Raw genomic sequence first — 15,870 nt, 5'->3', positions numbered from 1 at the left:
CCTAATAAGCCAGGTGACACTCCGCCAGCGCTGTGTGTAATAAACCCCTATGCTTTGACCTCTACACGGTGTGGATTTATGTCCTTCAGGCACATTAAACTAAACTAAACTAAACAAAACTAAACTAATCAAACTACTTTAACTACAGGTACTACTACACTGAACGAACAAGAGTTCTGGAGGAGAGATGCAGACAAGCTGGAACAGAGCAGTTCCGAAGCTCCTTCACTGGCGGCAAGAAGGAACTGAGGGTGAGGGGAGCGCACAGCACCCCTTATACTGCACCATGGAGGCGCCACTCCAGGGGTCGCGGGGGGCGCTCCCCTACGGGTACTGCTAGGGGAAAAACTTCCGGCACTGGTGCACATGGCGAGCACGCACACCTATTGTGGAATACACATGAGCAATCACTTGAAGAAGAATAAAAGTTGAGAGTCAGGGAGGAGAAGTCCTCAGCTTGAGGATCAGTACTTTTCAATATCTTGGTAAAAACTGTTTTTGATTTTACTTGAGCTGGATAGGCTAAAACGAGGTACAATGGGAATGTAGACAAGAAGAAATTAAGCAAGTATTTGACAGAGTAGATTTCCAGATTAAGTGGTGAAGTAAAGAAGTGTTTGTGTGTTTAACCAAAATTTGGCTATTGGGTGTATCTAACCACACTGGGTGTTGAGGGGATGAGATCACAGGGGATTAGTGGTTTTTGTTTTGTTTATTTGTTGATTGGGCTTTCCTCCAGATTTTTTGTAGCAATGTTGTTTTCTTGCATTTAATAGCATTTTGCTTTCTTCTGGCATAACTTTTCCTCCCGTCTCAAGTGTTTGAATGTGAAAAAAAAACAAAAAAAACCAAAAACTTTAAAATGTTTTAAGCTAACAAATTCCATAGCAGAGATGGCAGCATTGTTAAAGCCTTCCACAAATATAGGCTGGTCATATATAAACTATAATTGCAATGCCACCTGATGGGCATTCCTCCTAGACTGAAGGACAAAGATCACTAAAGGAACATAGTTGGGTAAGTTACCTGGATCTGTGCTCTGTTTCCAGCTGTAATGTTGGATATTGTCCAACATGCCTCCTTTTTGATAGACTCCTTAGGGCTGCTCAGCAAGTGCAATAAACTCTGCAGAGCTGAGCAATTCAGAATTACCTGAAGAGAGAGACAGAGAGACACACACACACCTTAGACTGTGTCCAGAAAAGACAGCCATTTGAACACAGGTGGGGAGGGATAGCTCAGTGGTTTGATCATTGGCCTCCTAAACCCAGGGTTGTGAGTTCAATCCTTGAGGGGGCCACTTGGGGATCTGGGGCAAAATCAGTACCTGGTCCTGCTAGTGAAGGCAGGGGGCTGGACTCGACCTTTCAGGGTCCCTTCCAGTTCTAGGAGATAGGTATATCTCCACATTAAAAAAAAAAAAAAATCCCTCAAAGGAAAGACCATCACCATTTATCTAGCACTTTTCACCAGATGTTCCCAGAATACTTCACAAAATAGGAATTAATCCCCTTGTTAAGTAAATAAGTGTTGTCCTCATTTTATGGACAGTGAAAATTAAGCACAGAGAAATTAAGTGATTCAGTTCAGGGACCATGTGTTCAATACGTATTTATACAGCACCTAGCACAATGTGAGGTCCTGGATCCAAATGTGGCCCTAATGAACATGAAGGAGGTTTTGTTTTTTGTTTTTATTGGTTTTCTTTTTGCACTGAGACTCCTTAAACAGATACGCTCTGCATTTCTTTGGCTCTCTAGTTCCCTGCCTCACTGTCTCAGCCTGTGAGGCCTGGTCCACACTGTAACTGACTCCTGGATTCCAGTTGTGAACACCAAGATTCCCCCCAGAATGGATTTCTGTGACCGAGTTATATACGAAAGAAGCTGGTTGTTAAATACAACAATGTTAACATAACCCTCAGATACGGGCTATAAACAATGCACTGTAACAATTAGAAAGATCACACAACTGTCTCAAGAATTACTTCTGTTAAACTGAAACAGAATGTTTCTGGTTGCTATTAACCGGTCTTCCTACCTGAACTCGGTGTTATGAAACTGAAGAAGATATATCAAAATGATGTATTCTCATACACAATATGTCATCAGCGAACTAATTAGTGGGTTAGGAAAAGACAGTTACCTTTTCCGTAACTGGTGTTCTTCGAGATGTGTTGCTCATGTCTATTCCACAGTAGGTGTGCGTGCTCGCCACGTGCACCAGTGCCGGAAGTTTTCCCCCTAGCAGTACCAGTGGGGGGAGCACCCCCCAGGACCCCTGGAGTGGCGCCTGCCTGGTGCGGTATAAGGGGAGCTGCATGCTCTCCCCACCCTCAGTTCCTTCTTGCCAGACAATTACGGCAGAAGGGAAGGAGGGCGGGATGTGGAATAGACATGAGCAACACATCTTGAAGAACACCAGTTACGGAAAAGGTAACGGTCTTTTCTTCTTTGAGTGATTGCTCATGTGTATTCCACAGTAGGTGATTCCAAGCTATATCCATTGGAGGTGGGTAGGAGTTCACAAGTTCCCGGGACAGAGTACCGCCCTGCTGAACCCGGCATCATCCCTGGTTTGGGAGATTATCGCATAGTGCGAGGTGAACGTGTGAACCGAAGACCATGTGGCTGCCCTACAAATGTCCTGTATAGGGACGTGGGCCACGAAGGCAGCCGACGAGGCCTGCGCCCGCATCAAGTATGCCCTCACAATGGGCAGCGGCGGGACACCCACCAGCTCATAACGGGAGCGGATGCACGAAGTGATCGAGTTGGAAAGCCGCTGCGAGGAAATCGGCTGGCCCCTCGCGCGCTCAGCCGAGGTGACGAACAGTTGCGAGGACTTTCTGAACGGCTTGGTTCGCTCGAGGTAGAAAGCCAGTGCCTGCCGCACATCGAGCATGTGGAGACGGCGCTCCTCACTAGTTGCGTGAGGCTTGGGGCAGAGGACTGGTAGAAAAATGTCCTGACTCATGTGGTAGGCAGAGACCACCTTCGGAAGGAACGCGGGGTGTGGGCGGAGCTGGACCTTATCCTTATGAAAGACCATATATGGCGGCTCGAAGGTCAGGGCCTTGAGCTCCGAGACCCACCTGGCCGACGTGATAGCAACCAGGAAGGCCACGTTTCACGAGAGGTGAGACCAGGAACATGTGGCTAACGGCTCAAACAGGGGGGCCCCGTAAGACGAGCCAGCACCAGATTCAGGTCCCATTGTGGGACCAGGGGCTTAGAATATGAGTAAAGCCGGTCCAAACCCTTAAGGAACCGGCTGGCCATAGCATGGGAAAACACAGTGTGTCCTTGCACTGGGGGATGCAAGGCCGATATGGCCGCCAGGTGCACCGACTAACGAGGGTGCCAGGGCCTGGGCCCTCAGGCAGAGGAGGTAATCAAGAATAAGCTGGATCGGGGCGGCCAGTGGGGACACACCTTGGTCTGTCGCCCACCTCGAAAACCGAGACCACTTTGCCATGTAGGAGCGGCGAGTGGAAGGCCGTCTACTTTCGAGGACGCGCTGAACCTGTGCTGAGCATGCCCTTTCCTCGCCACATAGCAACTGAGCGGCCATGCCGTGAGGTGAAGAGCTGCCAGGTTGGGGTGGAGGAGGTGGACCTGGTCCTGAGAGAGCAGGTCCGGGCAGAGCGGCAACAGCCACGGTGGAGCCACCGCCAGGCCCAAGAGGGTCCCGTACCAGTGCTGCCTGGGCCAGCAAGGACGACCCTGGCTTTGTCCGTCTTTATTTTCTCCGGGACCCTGCTGATCAGCAGGAACGGGGAAAAGGCGTAGAGAAGCTGGCCTGATCAGGACAGGATAGAGGCAGCGGAGATAGCGCCCCTTCCTAGGCCCCCCCTGGAACAGAATCGAGGGCACTGTCGGTTCTGCCGGGTCGCGAACAGGTCCACCTGGGGAGTTCCCCACCTTTGGAAGAGCTGGTGGTCCACTTCCGGGTGTAGAGACCACTCGTGCTGAGAGGAGAAGTCCCGGCTCAAGCGATCCACCCTCACGTTCCGGGCGCCCAGCAGGTGAAAGGCTTTTAGGTGGATGTCATGGGCTATACAGAAGTCCCACAGACTGAGGGCTTCGTGGCAGAGGGCAGAGGATCAGGCCCCGCCTTGCCTACTGATATAGAACATCGAGGCTGTGTTGTCCATGAGAACCCTGACCACCTTGCCCTTCAGGTGTGAGCGGAAGGCCATACATGCCAGCCGCACCGCCCTGAGTTCCTTGACGTTTATGTGAAGGGTCAGGTCTTGCAGAGACCACAGGCCTTGGGTCTGAAAATTCCCCACATGGGCCCCCCAGCCCAGGTCCGATGCATTGGACACCAGCTCCAACGACGGGACCCTGTCCCTGAACGAGACCCCTTGGAGCATGTTGCTTGGTGCGGACCACCACCGCAGGGAGATGATCACTGAGTTCGGCACGGTGAGGACCGTGTCCAGTCTGTCTGTGGCCTGGGAGAACTGCGGGGCCAGCCAGAGCTGGAGGGGCCTCATCCTGAGTCTGGCGTGGCGGACCATATACGTGCACGCTGACATGTGACCTAGCAGCTGCAGGCAAGCCCTGAGGCAAGCCCTGGCTGTCATCACCGGGAACCTTGTGATCGAGTCGAACTTGGGTTTTGCCGGAGCAGGGACATAGAGGCCCAAGGTCTGGAGGGTCGTGCGGGAGTCTTTCATGCCGTGCAGCCTTGTGTCTGTCTCCTCCGCAAACAGCGCCTTCCTGTCGAAAGGGAGATCCTGCATGGACGATTGCGCTTCGCTGGATAGCCCAGAGAGCAGGAGCCATGACACCCATCTCATGGACACCACCGAGGCTATGGACCGTGCGGCCATGTCTTCTGCATCCAAAGCGGCCTGCAGGGATGCACTTGTGGCCGCTGCCCCTTCCTCCATGAGCACCTTAGACCAGGGGTCTCCAAACTACGGCCCGCGGGCTGGATACAGCCCATGGCTTCGATTTGTCCGGCCCCCCAACCAACATCGCATCGGGTGGCAGGACCCCGGCTGGCAGGAGCCCGCGGCAGGAATCCCAGAGCAGCGGCGGGCTGAGCAGCTCAGCCCACCACCGCTCTAGGGTTCCCGCCGCGGGCGCCTGCCAGTCTGTCTCAGCCCGCTGCCAGCCTGGGTTCCTTCACCCAGGCCTGCAGTGGGTGCTGGGTGGGGTCAGTGGCAGGACCCCGGCTGGCAGGAGCCCGTGGCGGGAACCCCAGAGCAGCAGCGGAACTTCATGATGTCACTGCATTCCTGCCAGGGTCGCAGAGCCGATGAGCACACAGTAGATAGGTTAGTAGCGGCAGAAGGAACTGGATGTGTGATGAGGCATTGTTGTTTCCCTCGGTTTTTGTCTTAGCACGTGTCAGACTAGTGACAAACGTATATTCGTTGTGTTTAAGTCCGTTGCTATTGGGGCAATTATGTCGGGAAAAGGACAGAAGAGAAAGGTTGATTCTGAATGTCGCGTGTTTAAAGAACAATGGAGTGTGGACTATTTCGGTATCAAATCAGGTAGTAAAGCATTGTGTTTAATATGTAACGAAACTATTGAAGTGCTAAAAGAATACAACATTCATAGACATTATGAAACCAAGCACTTGTCGAACTACTCTCAATTTATGGGAAAGCTACGTTCAGATAAATTAGAATCCATGAAACGTGGCTTATCATCACAACAGTTTATATTTAAGAAGAAGAAAACCGAGAACGAAGCTGCAACGAGAGCCAGCTTCTGAATGGCACACCTATTAGCAAAACGAGGAAAACCATTTACTGGTGGCGAGCTAGTTAAAATATGTATGATTCAAGCAGCCAAAGAAATATGCCCAGAAAAAGTAGATTTAAGACAATTAGTCTTTCGGCGAACACAGTTGCTCGCAGAATCGAGGACACTGGCAGTAATATAATTTTCCAGCTGAATGAAAAGGCTAAGAAGTTTGAGTGGTTTTCCCTCGTACTTGACGAGTCAACCGATGTTTCCAATACTTTGCAGCTGCTGTTGTTTATTCACTGTGTTGGCAGTAATTTTGAAGTTACGGAAGAACTAGCTTCTGTGCATAGTATGCATGGAACAAACACAGGTGAAGAATTTTCAAAGAAGTTGAAAAGTCACTTTCTCAATACAACCTGCAATGGAAACAATTGAAGTGCGTTACAACCAATGGCGGTAGAAACATGTGCGGTTCAAAAAAAGGTTTGATTGGACAAATCTACAAAGCTTGTGAAAGTGTCGGCTGTCCCAAGCCTATGATTTTTCATTGCATTCTTCATCAGCAAGCATTGTGCAGGAAATATTTGGATTTGTCATGTGTTATGGAACCCGCAGTTTCAACCGTGAATTTCATTCACTCGCATGGACTTAACCATCGTCAGTTCCAAGCATTTCTGGGGGAAATAGAATCAGAATATCATGATTTGCCCTACCACACTTCAGTTCGATGACTTAGCTGTGGAAAGTTTGTGTCATGATTTTTCGAGCTTAAAACTGAAATTGAAATGTTCTTAAATATAAAAACCGACCTCTACCTTTACTCACAAACAGTGAATGGCTTTGGAAATTAGCTTTTTTCGTAGACTTGACCAAGCACATGAATGACTTCAATCTTAGACTACAAGGGGAAAACGGGCTTATCTGTGACATGTACTCCCAGGTGAAAGCATTCAGGCAAAAACTAGTTCTTTTCGAGTCCCAACTGATGAGGGACTGCTTTGCTCATTTTACATGTTGTGAAAAGTTCAACCAAGAAACTGAATCACAATTCCCAACTAGGTTTGCACAAGAAATCATTTCTGATCTGAAACTACAGTTCCAGGAGCGTTTCTCTGACCTTGATGTGAATGCAGGAGAAATATGGATCTTCCAAAACCCATTTGATTGCGATCTTGAAACACTGCCACCTGAACTTCAAATTGAAGTGACTGACCTGCAATCCAATGACTTGTTGAAGGACAAATATAAGAAAGGAAATCTGGTAGAGTTCTATAAATGCCTGCCAAGTTATCATTATGCTCATGTAAAAAACTTTGTCTGTGGATTAATGTCAGTGTTTGGCACTACTTATGTGTGTGAAAAAACATTTTTGATGATGAAATATGTGAAATCCAACTACAGATTGACCATGTCTGATGAACATTTGCAATCAATTATGATGATAGGGAACACTAACTTTGAACCACAGCTAAATGTAATTTTGTCAGAAAAACATCAGTACCATACTTCTCACTAATCCTAAAATAATATATATTTTTTTTAACGATTTTGCATATATTTAATTTTTTCCACAGTCGCTTCGGCCCACGAAGACCCTTCAAAAATCTAATATGGCCCTCGTCTCAAAGTTTGGAGACCCCTGCCTTAGACTCTTTTCTATCGCGCTCCCGGAGGGAGTCCTCGAACTTGGGGAGGGATCCCCAGAGATTAAATTCGTAGCAACCCAGGAGAGCCTGATGATTTGCTACTCTTAGCTAGAAGCTTGATGACGAATAAACTTTTCTCCCGAAAGCATCCAGCCTCTGAGAGTCTTTGTTCTTAGGAGTCAGGGCTGGCTGCCCCGGCCGCTCCCTGCGGCCGCTCCCTGTGGTTGACCGACTCAAGGAGTTGGGCACTGGGTGGGTATACAAATTTTCGTGCCCCTTAGTGGGTACAAAGTACTTGCACTCCGCCTTCTTAGAGATGGGAGCCAACGAGGCTGGTGTTTGCCACAGGGCATTTGAAATTCTTGCGCCACCCCTTCATGGAGCGGCAAGGCCACCCTGCCCAGTGCCAAGGAGGACAGCACATTGAACAGAGTCTGAGGGCTCCTCCATCTACTCTGCCTGGAGGTGGAGGTTCACTGCCACCCTTTTTAAGAGCTCTTGGTGGGCCCGGTAGTCCTCCTGCGGGACGGAGGGGGGCAGGGCCGCAATCAGCTCCTCCGGACAGGGCAAGGAGGCCGGTGCGGTGCTTTGGATGTCAGCCGGCACCGGAGGATCCACCACCTGGTCGGACTCTGGGCATGGCGCTGAGGATATGGGTCCCACCGACTCCCTTCTTGGTGGTCTAGGGATGGAGGCCGACGGTACTTCCAATACCTCGGCCACCGAGTGAGTCCCTATGGGGGGCTGCACCGGGGGCCACGGTGCCCACTGGTACCACTGGGCCGGCCATGACGCTCGGTGCCACTACACTTGCTGAGGCACCAGTGGGGCCAGCTGATCGGGCTGCCTAGCCTGGCCTGTAGACAGGTGACTGTGAGCGGAGGCCAGGCTGGCGTACGACCCGCTGCTGCCTCTGGACCGGGAGTGGCGGCGATGCCGGGATGTACGTCGACCACGGGACCGCGACCTCGAGGCGGAAGAACGGCACCGACGGTAGTAGCTGCTCCACGAACAGTCTCGCAAGGCGCTGGCGATCGACACTCGTAGCTACGGTGCCTTGGCGGAGACTTGGAGCGGGAGCCCGAGCAGGAAGGGCGTCGACAGCCATGCTGCGACCGACTGCAGTACCTCCTTCGAAACGAGGACCATTGGCAACGTCCGCCACAGTCCTGTCGGTATTCGCTCAGCAAAGATGAGCAGTGCCAGGAGTCCCGATTGGATGGCACCCATCCAGATAGACTGGCTGGTGTCGAGGGCGATCCACATGGACTGAGCCCTGAACGGTCACTGGGCGGTGAGTGGTGTTGGGAACATTGCCTCGACTGAGACCGGTACCGGGCCGGTGGTGACTGCGGCGATCCTAGTGGTGGCTTGCCTCCGGAGCGTGGGGCCGACATCGGCGGAGCTCCAGGAACCGGCATGGACATAATGTCCATAGCCGCCTGGAGGGCTTCGGGCGTAGATGGCATCCGGAGAGGCCTGCTCCGAAGGGGCCGGGCTACCCCGCTCAACGTGAGTCAGAGGCCTAGGGCCCGGTGGGGATCGAGGACTACCCAACGTGGGCCTAGCCTCTGTCCCAGACTTCCCTCAGTGCCGTTGCGAAGAGGAAGTCCTTCCAGTCCTCTTGGCGTGCCCCATGGAAGGGGAGCGGTGTTGACTAGTCAAAGGTACCGGAGGGTCTCCGCATACCGACGCCGTGGTGCTGGGTACCAGTTCGGAGCGGCGTGCTGGGGTCAGGGCCAGCCCCGACTCCATCAGGATGGCCCAGAGTCTAATGTACCTAATGTCTATGTCCCTTTTGTTCTTTTAGTCCGGGGCTTGAACGACTTGCAGATCTTGCATCTTTCGCTGATATGGGTTTCTGCTAAGCAGCGCAGACAGTCTGTGTGCAAGTCACTCCTTGGCATAGAACGCCTGCAAGAGCCACATGACTTAAATCCTGGGGCACGCTCCGGCCCGGGCTCACTAACTAACTAAACTTAACTGAAAAGCTAACTGGCTACAGGTACTACTGAACTAACAACAGTTCTTCTGGGGACAAGCTACAGCAAAGCTGGAGCTGAGTAGTTCTGACGCACCTTCACTGGTGGCAAGAAGGAACTGAGGATCGGGGGAGCGTGCAGCTCCCCTTATACTGCGCCAGGCAGGCACCACTCCAGGGGTCGCGGGGGGCACTCCCCCCCTACGGGTACTGCTAGGGGAAAAACCTCCGGCACCGGTGCACGTGGTGAGCACGCACACCTACTGTGGAATACACATGAGCAATCACTCGAAGAAGAACCTGGGTTTCAGCTTTGGCACAGACCACAAAGAAAAAGGAATTTAGTGCTTTCAACCTAGAACTTGGAGGACATTAGGCCACATCATAGAACCACCACAAAATTCAGCATAACAGGTAGTTTTTGCTTGGGACAAAACTAAAACAGGAATACTTAGAGGGTGCTGCAGGTCAAGACTGACCAGCATCTACATACCTGTATGGGAACCCAGGATTGGAAAAGCATGGTCAGGACTGAATGCAGTGATGGAGGTTTGCGTGAAAGCTTGAAAAAAAAACATGTTCTGCTGCAATCAATTCCCTGTTTGAGCTCCAAAAATGACAGTTTTTAATCAAAGGAAAACATCAAGGCTTGTGACTATATAAATTACCTCTGCTAACTAAGAGAAAGGAAGATGGTATTACAAGACAGTAGTAGCGGAAGCCATACCTGGGTCTGGATATCATCCCCTGTCACAATGTTCCCGACTGCTCGTAAGGCAGGAGATACCACTTTGTAGTCACTGTGCCTACAAGTCAAAGCAAAGACTTAGATTAAGCAGCCCAAAAGTATCTGCACCTCCACCCTTTAGTCAGGACCCACTGCCACCTTGCTAGCCCTAGGAGAATTCTCCTGCCAAGTTTGACTGAAATTACTGAATTTCTTTTAGAGTTAGAGGCAAGCTAAAATGCATTTTGATTTGAAACTAGTAGCTTTTAAATGTCTGACACTTAACTAGAGCACAGGCTTTAAACAAAACACAACAACCAACACATTGGCCATGATTTTAAAAAGTAAGTGCCTCAACTTAGACTCTTAATTCTAAACTCTAAAGGCACCTGAAAAAATGGCCTGGTTTTCAAAGAACACCAAGCACCCAGGCTCCTCTCATTGACTTGGGAACCTAACTAAGTTCTTGGCCATTGCTGTCTAATCCATTGCAATGCAGGAATATGATGATGAAACATAGCTCTCAGAGGTTATAATCTAATACATATAAATTTGGTGAAGAATAATTCACTGTGGTAGGGGTACCAGCATTTTTCCTTGACAACTTTATCAAAACCAAAAGGAAATTTCCAGATAAACTGATAAAGACTATTAAGATTAAATCAAATTTGTAAATGTGTCTCAAAAACTTAGGGTGAAAATCTTAAAGGAACCCTGTTAGCTTGTGAACTGATTTTCAGAAATGCTGAACATCCACAGTTTTAATGGATAGAAGCTGCTCAGAACCTCTGAAAATCAGTCATCTGAAATCTAGTTAATTTTAAAAGTGTAATTAAAGTACTTATATAATATGAGTCAATAGTGTAACACTGTTACAAAAAAGGTAAACATCATTCTGGGATGTATTAGCAGGAGTGTTGTAACCTGTATGAAATTTGTTTCTGTATGAAATACTCACAGCATGGAAAATAACTTACTAGCTATAAAAGGGAAACAATGAAACTGACTGCACACAAACTGCTGCCAAATGCACAAAATATACTAATTACCAAAAAAAAAAAAAAAAAAAATCTAATCTCTAAAGGCAACTTTAGTACACGTTTTTGGTCACTAGTTCCTTAGAATTTTTTTTTTAATTGTTTGGAGGGTTTTATTAGTCACTGAGTGTAAATTAGAATTTCTTTTTCATACGAAACTGAATTTCCCTCTTCCCCTCAACACCAGACAAATTACTCAGAACAGACAAAAAATAAATGACTCATGACTATATCTTCAATTGGACCACATTCTGGCAAGCAAAATGTCCTCCTATTAACAGAATTTCTGTTGGAGTGGCAGGGACCTTAGGAAATTATCTGCATCTAAGTTACCTGAAATTGTTAATTCTGATAAAGTTTGATTAATTCTCAAGTTTCTGTATCTCTTTTCTCATTCTTTAGTGATTCCATCATTAGAGGATGGTGATATGGCCCCTAATAGGATGGAGAAAATTCTAGGAAATATTTTATAATTCCGAAGAGATTAATTGTATAAGCCTCTCTGATATGCAAAATCAATATACTTTCTATGAAAGAATGAAACGACTATAATATTACACTTCCACAGGCTGAGCTGCCTGCTGTTATTCCTGGCCATTTTGTGTGTCTGCTCAATATAAAAGAGTCAGGAAAATAATTTAGAGTATTTAAATCAGGATTTTATCAACTACCACATATATTTATTTATGGAGAAGTGAATCGAAAATGTATCATGCATATTTGAGAAAAGTTTAGGAATAGAGGAGAGCTGCAGCAAAAACATTTTTAAAGCAGTTTATAATTAATTATTCTTTGCCCTAAATTTAATGCATCTATTGCTTCCATAGGAGGTGATTTTGCTTTGTTTCTTTTCCTGACCCACATGTTCCTTTTCAAAGACACACTATTGGTTCAGTTCAATTTTGGCATGTGCCATGACTGGAAATCAGGTTACCTTATCAATTTTTAGATCCATTCTTAAGGAACAAGTTATACTTGTTTTTCCAGAAGTTTCACAGACTATTTTTTATATTTATGATTGATCAATGGTACCATTTTATTGAAGATCAAACTGAGAAAAAGTAGAAATGGTACTGTTTCCTCTAATGATAAGACAGACATTAAAAATAAAATAGTAAGTAGCATTTTTTTCAGTGATTTTCTCTCATACTGCATTTTTAATAAGTGATTATTAGGTTCTGTTTATTACGGGGTTATCCTCGAGCCATTTTAGCAAGAGAGTTGTACATTTTAGCAAGAGAGATGTCTATTTTCTTATTTCTTTACTGCTCTTTCTTTAAACATTTTGTAGGGCTTTGTATTAATGCAGTCATGTCTTGAGGTTAGAGAACAGACTAAGACGTGTATGGACTGAATTTGCTTAAGTCCCATTTTTGTAACTTCGGTATAAAATAAACTGTTGTACCAAAATTCAGTTTTAACGGGACCTTAAAAAGCTATTTTTCAAAATCAAGTTCTTTCTTTTTTTAAAATATATTGTTTATACTCTAGAAACTGTTTATACTCAGTATGAAAGACTAAACGTTTTTCTGAAAATTTCAGCATAAATTTGTAAACTTGGATGCCTAATATCAGGCTCCTAAGTCCATATATAGGTACCAAAATAAAATGTCAAAATGTATAGAAGTGCTGATCACTGACAATTCCCATTAAAGTCAAAGGGAGCTGCAGGGAGTCTGCATTTCAGAAAAAAAATCAGTCCACTTTTACTTAGGGGTCTGAACATGATTTAGAAGTCTAATTTTGGGCACCAAGGATTGAAAATGTTGATCCCAATTTTTAACCCCTTTGTTCTGAAGTTGATTTCAAATCCCAATCCCCTCAATTCTCCTATGCCCCAATTTATTGCACAAGAAAAGTAGCAACAAAGTCTGAGAATTGCTCTTGGTCTGTAGTCCGTCAAGTTCACCCACTTGCTATTGATGGCTCTTCTGCAGCAGCCTTTGAGAAGAGCAGGGACTGTACAAGCGGTGAACAAGATGGTTTTAAGCCAGGAAACTGACTGTTTAACCCTACTGTTGCAGAAATTCTACCTAACCTTTCTATTGTAGGAAGTTGAGCTGTGAGGAAGCTGTAAAGAGGTAACAGTGAGTAATACATTTGTTTAAAGTGAAGTTCTTACATCAGCAGCTCGACAAGTCTTCTGCACACTCCTGCATCAATCACAGCTTGGATTTTATCATTAGGTCCATCAGACAAATATGACAGGGCCCAGCAGGCATCAGCTAGCACATCCGTGTCATTGACAAAGAGCAGCCAGGACAGCACACTCAGACAAGGTGCAACCTACATTAAGTAGAAAAAGCAGATGTATGAACAGTGGAATTCAAAGGGCCAAGACAGCTGGTAGGAGTATTCTAAAAGCAAGTACAGATGCATGCTGTGTACATACCATTTTTGTTACTACAAGTGCATAGTAAACGCCAGACTTTGCTCAGTGTAAATAGGTATGGCACAGTATTGAAGACATAATGGGTAGGATTGCAGACAGTTTGTTCAATACTTCCCATTCTACCAACACCTCCCGACGACTGTCAAACACTCATAATTGGTGTTCTGATCTCCAGAAGATAGCAAGTCTTCATTCCATGTACTATGTTAGCAGGACTAGTTTGGAAACTGCTTTTTTCATAAAATATCTTTCTCTGAAAAATACTAACCATTCAAAAACCCCACCTCTATCAGTTGTCTAAGAGGTGGACCTGGAGGTACCATTTTAGTTCCTTGTAGAGAGCTGTCCACATCACAAAAAAACACCATCTCAGTTGGTGCTAATTCACACACACACACACACACACCGTTGATAGTCTCAGCGAGAGGGGGCAAAGAGTAACTGGATCATGAAAAATGAACTCCCTCTCTTTTCTAGAGGTGGTGTCCATGTTAGAGATGAGACATATTGGCAAGGGCAGTACACATGAGAGAAACTTGCACTGCAGCTGACTATATACTGGACCTAATTCTATGAATCAAGAACTTTACTTCCCAAGCTGTCAATCTATGCACATTTCAACAGCACTAAGCACACTCAAAAATAAGCCTGATTTGTAAGAAGTCTGTTCAAACAGAAATTTTGAAAGTCCCAAATGTTTCTGCTGCTTTGTACTAAACATCACAATGCCTTTCTTTCTTCCTTATTTATGGACACCATCTCACTACCTCTCAAATCCTTGATTTCTTTAAACACATTTCTTACCTTGGCAAACTCTGGAGGAGGATTCTTCCCTCTGCAGAGGTTCGATAGAGCCCACACAGCATTTCGGGTCATGGTGAGACGGTTCTGTTTTGAAAGTAATCTGAACATTAAAAACAAAACAGTCAAGGTCTTTACTTCTAAACTCAGTCCAAGAGCAAAGCACACTATAGTGCTGTTATTTCAGATGCATGAAGCATTTAAGGTGGCCCAAAGTCCAGCTTAGAACGTTTACATTAAACATGTGTCCACTGGTGAAATAAGAATCAGAGACATATGCTCCCCACCTGCAGAGCCACTCCCTGTGGATTTTGCTAGTCCAGTGGCATTTTTGATGCGTCAAAGATGTTTGACAAAAAAAACCGCTATTTTGTTAAAGATCAGGATCTCCATGAAAGTTTTCAATTGATTTAGGAGCTCTGCTCCTCAACTGACAATGTTTTTATAGAGAACAGGATCTTTGAGAAAAGCAACAGCAATTGTGTCAAAGATCTTGTTCTGCATGAAACAGTTCTGCTGGCTCAATAGCTCTACCACTCCTAAAATAATCTGAACAATTACATAGCAATCCTGGTTTTCGTGAAAGTAGCTACTATGCTCTTTAACTGGCTAAATAGTTTCATGAAAACAGATCTTTGACAGAGCTTGAGCCAGCTAAAAAAGTTCACAAAGAACAGGAACTGCAACTAAACCACTACTTTGACAAACAGGATCTTCATGAAAGTGGAATCTGTTTTCATTAAACAAGCCATTGTTGTGTCAAAGCTTCACTTTTAATCTATCGGCATTATTCATTGCAACTAAATCCTCATGTGTAATGGTTAGCTGGGAGAGGAGAACGACGTGGTTCCTTTTCAAAGAGGAAAACATATATGGCTTGGCCTAGGCTTTCCCAAATACAAAAGAATAGTAACTGTGGTTCTTCGAGATGTGTGGTCATTCCACTCTTAGTGTGTATATGCCCCACGCAAGAAGATCTGATTCTTTAAAACAGGAGTGTCTATTTGGGTCATGCATGTGGCCTGAGTGCTCTCTTGTTCCCCATAGCAGAGGGCAATTTAGGGCGGGGTGGTTGGAATCTGCACTCCATTCCTTCACCTATAAGAATCCCATAGATTAGAAGCAGGACTCCTATTAGCAGGCCTGGAAGGCAGATTGTGGAATCTGTGTAGACAACATATTGATTCATAGATTCCAGGGCCAGAAGGGACCACTGTGATCATCTAGTATGACCTCCTGTATAACACAGGCCATAGAACTGCCCCAAAATAATTCCTAGAGCAGATCTTTTAGAAAAACATCCAAACTTGATTTTAAAATTGTCAGTGATGGAGACTCCATCATGATCCTTGGTAAACTGTTCTAATGGTTAATTACTCTCACTGTTAAAAATTTACACCTTATTTCCAGTCTGAATTTGTCTAGCTTCACCTTCCAGACACTGGATCATGTTATATCTTTCTCTGCTAGATTGGAGAGATCATTATTAAATATCTGTTCCGCATGTAGCTATATAGTCTGTAAGTATGTCATCCCCTTAACCTTCTCTTTCTTAAGCAAAATAGATTGAGTTCT

The 15,870-nt window shown here is 46.0% G+C and overlaps 1 protein-coding gene across 6 annotated transcripts in view; it reads right to left on the bottom strand.

Annotated features, from left to right (window-relative positions):
- The window catches only part of KPNA1 (karyopherin subunit alpha 1), a 155,912-nt gene that overhangs the window by 43,876 nt on the left and 96,166 nt on the right, over window positions 1-15,870 (bottom strand). For 5 of the 6 annotated variants that reach the window (XR_003370207.2, XM_026660199.2, XM_026660197.2 and 2 more), the window contains exons 8-11: window positions 14,299-14,398; window positions 13,225-13,388; window positions 10,066-10,144; window positions 1,027-1,152 (exon numbers count right to left, since the gene is read on the bottom strand). Coding sequence is in view for 5 of the 6 variants with exons in the window: in XM_026660199.2 (XP_026515984.1) it covers window positions 1,027-1,152; window positions 10,066-10,144; window positions 13,225-13,388; window positions 14,299-14,398 (469 nt within the window). In the remaining variant the exon portion in view is untranslated. The remainder of the gene's footprint in view (window positions 1-1,026; window positions 1,153-10,065; window positions 10,145-13,224; window positions 13,389-14,298; window positions 14,399-15,870) is intronic. The other variant, XM_026660200.2, reaches the window with a different exon arrangement.

This window comes from Terrapene carolina, unplaced genomic scaffold (assembly GCF_002925995.2).
Source record: "Terrapene carolina triunguis isolate 2854851 unplaced genomic scaffold, T_m_triunguis-2.0 Scaffold740, whole genome shotgun sequence".
Taxonomy (NCBI): Eukaryota; Metazoa; Chordata; order Testudines; family Emydidae; genus Terrapene; species Terrapene triunguis.
Note: the sequence above shows the minus strand (reverse complement) of the source record. Positions and strands in the feature narration are given on the sequence as shown.